The sequence below is a fragment of the Buceros rhinoceros genome, unplaced genomic scaffold (assembly GCF_000710305.1).
Source record: "Buceros rhinoceros silvestris isolate BGI_N320 unplaced genomic scaffold, ASM71030v1 scaffold2496, whole genome shotgun sequence".
Classification (NCBI taxonomy): domain Eukaryota; kingdom Metazoa; phylum Chordata; class Aves; order Bucerotiformes; family Bucerotidae; genus Buceros; species Buceros rhinoceros.
Genome location: NW_010416722.1, coordinates 36,597 through 42,957, shown reverse-complemented (window position 1 = coordinate 42,957; position 6,361 = coordinate 36,597). Strand labels below are relative to the sequence as shown.

Sequence of the window (6,361 nt, the reverse complement as noted above, 5' to 3'; positions counted from 1 at the left end):
TCTGACTTCTCATTCCTCAAACGTTTTCAACTTCACAGATGGCAACAACCATCCATTTCTCAGTCAAGACCTCAAACTGCTTTTAGCCACAGTATGAGCTACAGTACAAGATTTCAAATGTCTAGTGACGAAACAGGTGCCGTTGGACCTCTGGTCCCAGCAAAGTCCAAAGCTGAATCCAAACCTGTCATCCCCATCAAACCAGAACCTGCAGGCTTTTCCTGGCACTTCCCAGAACAGACACCTTGATCACTGTTCAGGCTAAACTCTCTTCATGTTCCAACTACTCTTGGGAATGCCAGAAAGACAGAACCAGGGAGCCCTTAGTTATGTGAGCAGCAGCAGGAAGTCATGGAACAAACTGGTTTTGAGTGTCAAGAGTAAGTCTTTATTTCAGGTATTAAGAAATTTAAGACATCCTGTGTTGTCCAATCGTGTTGTCACCCCCTAATTCAGTGAACTATTTCATTTGCTGCTATGCTCATGTAGATTTACCCTGGAAACGTTTGCTCTAGACTAAAACCAGTCCTGTGATTAAGGAAAGAAAGATCAAAAACCTTTTCACTATTTGCATTAATTCACTTTGCAACTATCAGCAAACACAATCAAACAGAATTTCTGTGGGTTTAGGTTGCTTCTCAGTGGAAAATTTTCATCACTTTTGGTATATCTTCTTCTTGTAGTGGTGGTTTCCTCTGGCTGCCAGGCTGCAGGAATTTCTTTATTGTGGGGATATTGCTTATTCTTGCTTTAAAACTCTAAAAAACAACAAAACAACACTGTTCTTAAGAACTGTGATAAGCATCAGACATTTAGATATTAGCCATGCTCTAAAAGTAACGTTGTGGGTTAATCCTGCAGAATGATCTATATTCTTCACAGAAGGCCGCAATAACCATCAGTATTTGAGGCCAGCTAAAAGTACTTAGGATATTTAATTTTGATTTTGTCTTTCATTTCTTTCCTCACCCTCCTACTCTCCCATAGTTCTCAGACAGGTTAAATTAGTGGTCCCGCTTTGCATCCTTGTCTGTTAAAACTGTCCGTTCAATTACCTTCAAGAGAGGAAATCTGGCAAGTATATCAGGCTTGCATTCTTCTGCCATTAAAAGGGTTTCAAGTAATTGCACATCTGCCCTGCTAAACTGGTTGCCAACAAGAAAGTCTTGTCCATGGTCTTTCAAAACCTAGGAAAAGAAGCAGAAGTAAATGTGCTATTTGTCTTTTTCCTGTGCGACTTAATATGGTATCTTCAAAGCAAGGTCACACACGGCATGGAGTTATCCTTGAAAGAAGGAAATGCAGTAAGAACATCTGTAGTACCAGTGAATGATCTGACCACACTGTCATCCTAGGTGCAATTTATCAGTCCTTTCTCTTCTGCATTTCTTTCTGGCATCTCAGTGATACCCCTCTTGCCTTCACTTCACATGTAATCAGCACTGCTGTGCTGAAGGATGAGCTTTATGGGGCACAACCATCACTGCAAATGCCTATACAAAATTTACAAGAGGCTTAAATTCCGCTCAGGGCAGAGTAAGACAATTGGATTCTTTCAAATTATGGGCAGCTCCTTTACTTCTCACCCATTTCCTCTCAATTTTGGCAATATTGTGCTGGGAGCTCTCCACATGTAGCCTGTGCCTCATGGTCTTGAAACCCAGCTAATCCGACCTCCCTCTTGTTACAGAAGGAGTTGTAATGCCTTTACATCACATGTATGGTAGAGGTGGTCCTGAACTTTAGGAGAAATGTAAAAGCTGATGCTGTAGTGTCTTTTATCTGAGACAACATACAGACTGAAACACGGACATTTAGGGAGCTCAGTGTGTCCAGGGCTTTTACAGCTCTCCATCTTTCCCAGATTTGTAATGCCTTCTGCCCTTTCTGTATTGTCTTCATCCCAGCCAATATCACAGCATTTATATTTGAGTGGTACTTTTTCTTCTCTTTTTCTCAATAAAAGTCGTTTGTGTAGATCCAGGATGGAGTTTCAGGAAAACAATATTAATTAAGACACTACATCTTTGCCACATACCTTCTCATAGACTGGGAAATATCTGTTTGTGGCTTTGTCCACAACAGTAGCAAAATGTTCCTCCTTTTTATCCGCTGGTTGGAAAAGGTGGCTCATGAGTAACTCATTCAGATCTGCTATTGCTTCCACGTACATATCAATTCTGAAAGGAATAGATCCAGCTGGTTAAGTCAAACACGGCAGGGCTGAATAGCACCATAGCTACTAGCATAAACCCACTGAGATGCTGGGAACTCTCTGCCTCTTCTGTCCAGCATGCATAGCTTGGAGCAGTTCACTCCACAGTGCAGTACCTTCCCCGGATGAGGGGAGTGGGGAGGGGTGGGTAAAAGACAAGAGCAAAGTGCCTAAACAAAAACTAGAAAACTGTACCCCTTCCATTTTCCACTAGGGCTGATATTTCTCTGAATTAAGTTTTTTTGAATCTGAGTACAAAATTGGGAAATGAGTCATTCAGACTCGAGTTAAAAATCCAGTCAGACATCCAATACACGACAGTGGGTCCATGCAATTCCTAACAAATATCTTGACATGTGTTTACCTGTGCTAGTCAACTTGAAGCATTTAAAAATATTTCAGTTCAAACCATGTGCCCTAAGATCCCTGTCCTTTAATAAAGAGTTATTAATTTTAATTCCTGGTTATTAGAGAGAGAAGGTTTTTGTTGCCATCAAAGACATTTCCCTGAATTTGATGTGGTGAAAATGCCTGCTGCTGACAACTGCAGGAGAACATGAAAAGCGGCATTGGTAAGACAGCCTGTCCACTGAACTCCTGACTGCTTTTTTCTGATAACTGTATTAACCTTTGATCTCCATCAACTCCCCTGCAGCATGCTGCCTAGCTAATCTAGGTGGTTATTACTGTTGCACACATCACCTGCTATCACACTCACGCTACATGAAAGTCTGCTGTATCACCCTGAATCTAACTGAGAGCTTGTCCTGCATTACACAGAGAGGTGATATGAACTGTAGTCTAACAAACAAATGTGGTACTGTCACAGTACAGGGCTCTCTCCTTCAGGTCCTTCCCGTAGAGGTTGTACTTTGCTGCTATGTAGTTGAGGATGGCTCTAGTCTGCACCATCTTCATCCCATCGATCTCCACCATGGGCACTTGCTGGAACAGCAGGGATCCACCTAAGGAAAAAGGGGACAAGACAAGGATACACTCGGTCTTTCAATGAGAACCATTAGCAGCAATTGGCAAAGTAACCAGATGTATCATATTTTATTTAGAATCATAGAATCATTTAGGTTGGAAAAGTCCTCTAAGATCATTGAGTCCAACCATAAACCTGACACTGTCACATCTACCACTAAAATATGTCCCTAAGTGCCACACCTAAATGCCACACATCTGTTAAATACTTCCAGGGATGGTGCCCGTTTCCCTGAGCAGCCTGTTCCAACCTTTTCAGTGGCAGTCTTCCTCATTCTCACAAGACATGGAAAACACTTACCATGAAACCAAGAACCATTGCTTAGTGACAGGTTAATGACTTACTATTATAACAATCAGCTTCCTGAAGTTTCTTCAAATCTAAGGAAGCACTCAAATGCAAGATTTTTAGCAGGCATACACTGAAAAAGACAAGTCCTGCGCTGTATGTCGCTGACTCAGATGATATTCATGGAGATTAATACAGATGAGAAGGACTGAAGGATCTAATCCAGGCAGTCTCTGTTGTGCTTTGGTAAGTATTACAGAAACCTGGACTATTTGAAGACTTGTCAACATATAATGTGAATATAAATGCATATCACACTTTTGTGATTACTATGTTGACTTTCTACAATGGCATACATCTGTATAGGGATGAAGCAGGGAATAATGGGTGAGGCTGATGAGATTCCTGCAAGAGCCAAATATCACTTGGTGTGAGACTGCAGCCAAGTAAATCCCTTAGTAGTCTGCAGAAGCCTTATTGCAGCAAGGAAGAAGTCAAAATACCTCCAGAAACTGATTAGAGAAGTGAATAAGGGTATTTGATTTATGGAATCATATTTATTGACTCAGGTAACTGATCAGCTATGTCCATCTTAAGGCAATGTCCATTGTAAGGCAATCAAGCAGAGAAAATAATTATTAAGGGCACATTTTTGTTTATGCTTATGTCTCAGAATACTTTTTGAAAGCCGGCAGGTGACAGGGGGATAGAGTCATTGTTCCTAAAGGAGAGCAGGACTACCAATGCCAGCCCTATCTCAGACTTCTTTGAAAAGCCAAGTGAACTGGAAGAGCATAGACATGTAATTTGGTTTGGAGGAAATGTGAATACCATGTTCATAAAAATGGAAGCTAAAGATAGCAAGGTGAGTAGTTGCCTTGGGAAACAGGAATACATCAGAGGTACAGGTTAAACTCAGAAATCTGGAACCGTGGTTTCATTTGGGTTATAAAACGACAACTTTGTAGGCAACCTAAAATGCTAATGAGTTACAAGATGATCTGATGACAAAAACCTATACTTTCATAGGACAGGAGGCACTGGGCACAAACTCAAAAAAAGGGGAGTCAATTATTTGAACTTAAGGAAAGGCTTTTCTACTGTGAGAGAGACTGAATGCTGGCATGGGTTGCCCAGAGAGGATGTGGAGTCTCCATCCTTGGAGGTACTCAAAACCCAGCTAGGCACTGTCCTGGGCAGCTGGCTCTAGGTGGCCCTGCTTGAAGAGGGGAGGTGAAGCAGGCAATCTCAGGAGGTCCCTTTGACCTCAGCCCTTCTGTCATTCAGTGAAGACTGAAGCAACTGGGTAGATGATACTTCCTAAGCCACTGCCGTTTGCATCTGTGATACCTCATGAACAATCCAGTCTACATTTTCTTTTTAAGAGACATAAGAATTTTTAGGAGTTTTAAGACAAGCAATACTAATTATTATTATTATTATCTAATTATTAAAAAGTGAAGGCAACTTACCCTTCTGTAACTTTATCAGATCATCCTTTGTTTCCAGAAAACATTCTTCAAACTGCAGGAAATACAGAAGAAAAGTTGTATTGTCACTGCATATTTCAGCTTCTGCTTTGCATGAGACAATGAGAGCATAAAGAGCTGTATTTTAGGGAAATTTATTGTTAAAAAAATAAATCAGATTTGGAAGTGATATCTTTAAAAATTTATTTTGCCTTTGTCACATCCTCTTCTCTTTCTTCTTACCTGTGTTTCAAATTTTTGTGCAGGTAAGACATTGGCCAAAGCTGAGATGACTGAAAGACACAAACCCCTACCTGCTGAGCAAATGATGACCATGCTGCTTCTGCTGTCAGTGCTAGCAAGAGGCAGTGCAGGGAGAGAGTAAGATAGGTAAATTTCTGCCACAGCATCAGAACTGTGTTGTAGCTCTTTTGCCACAAGCTGGCAAAAGGGGGGACAAAGAGAAGAGATCATGTGCCCCACGCAGCTTTCTGCAACATTGCCCACTACCATCAGAAAAACTCACAGTTCTTAAAACACACAGATCTCCACGCTCCCTCTCCAGTTTAATATCAGAAACTGTTGCAGGTAAAAACAACTATTCTGTGTTATAATATATAGTGCCTTCAGGGGTAACTTATATTGCACTAGGCATATACAGTTTTTGCTATTTTGGATATTGGGATTTATCTGAAGGTCTTCAGAATTGGAAGTACTTGACCCCTGTGATCAGAATATAAGAAGCCAAGTTCCGCAGCTGCAGTTGTAAATTTTTTCTTTCACTAGCTACAGGGAAGAGGCATTTGTGGTGCTACCAGTAGGCTTGGCACATGATGCTTGGACGCGAAACAGGAACTTACTACCCTGCATAGGGTAAGCTAGTGGTTATTGTTGGCTTGGTCAGCCACGCATTAAATGAGGAGCTTGAAACTGCTAATCAGTCGCGGTTTTTATCAGGAACAGTAAAAATACATATTTGTCGCATGCTCTTAGTATAAAAAACAGAGGCAAACCTCAACTCCAGCTGCTGCTAGTAGCCACCGTATTGATTCCATTCGGCCTCGTCCATTGAAGTAGTGCAGCTTGGGTTTCCCAGACATGTTTCCACGTGCCTGATTTCCTACTATCTGGAATAAAGAAGTAAATTTTGCGAAGTAAAGATTCCAAATCTTGGTTTTGAGTCTCTAATGGGTTCTCAAGCATTGTTTTAAGTTGTCTGTTTGAAGCCACTTACTTATGGTTCAAGACTGTCATCAAATTAGTGGAGTTCGTAAAAGACTGTATTGAGGCTGCATTGTATTTAAGATTGCTTTAAGATGTCTTTTATATATGCAAGTTGGTTAAGCAGAAATCCCACACTGAGATCAAATGGCCCACGTCAGAGAACAAGCAAACCAAAAC

The 6,361-nt window shown here is 41.0% G+C and overlaps 1 protein-coding gene across 1 annotated transcript; it reads right to left on the bottom strand.

The window, feature by feature from the left end:
• Positions 1-612: 612 nt before the first annotated feature.
• LOC104494987 (glutathione S-transferase-like) lies at positions 613-6,076 on the bottom strand. Its single transcript, XM_010137896.1, has 6 exons — positions 5,974-6,076; positions 4,964-5,015; positions 3,048-3,180; positions 2,039-2,180; positions 1,056-1,187; positions 613-758 (listed from the first exon to the last, which is right to left on the bottom strand). The coding sequence occupies exons 1-6, from the start codon at positions 6,058-6,060 to the stop codon at positions 639-641; spliced, it is 666 nt and encodes a 221-aa protein (XP_010136198.1). The 5' UTR covers positions 6,061-6,076; the 3' UTR covers positions 613-638.
• Between the last annotated feature and the right edge of the window lie 285 nt (positions 6,077-6,361).

What these genes read in the sequence shown, in the direction of transcription:
- LOC104494987 (XM_010137896.1), bottom strand. Translation starts at nt 6,060, where the DNA reads ATGTCTGGGAAACCCAAGCTGCACTACTTCAATGGACGAGGCCGAATG. An exon ending in TCTGATAAAGTTACAGAAGG is followed by an intron (nt 3,181 to 4,963) that starts GTAAGTTGCCTT and finishes CTTTTTCCTTAG; the next exon opens with GTGGATCCCTGCTGTTCCAG. An exon ending in CCAGATTTCCTCTCTTGAAG is followed by an intron (nt 759 to 1,055) that starts GTAATTGAACGG and finishes GTTGTTTTTTAG; the next exon opens with AGTTTTAAAGCAAGAATAAG.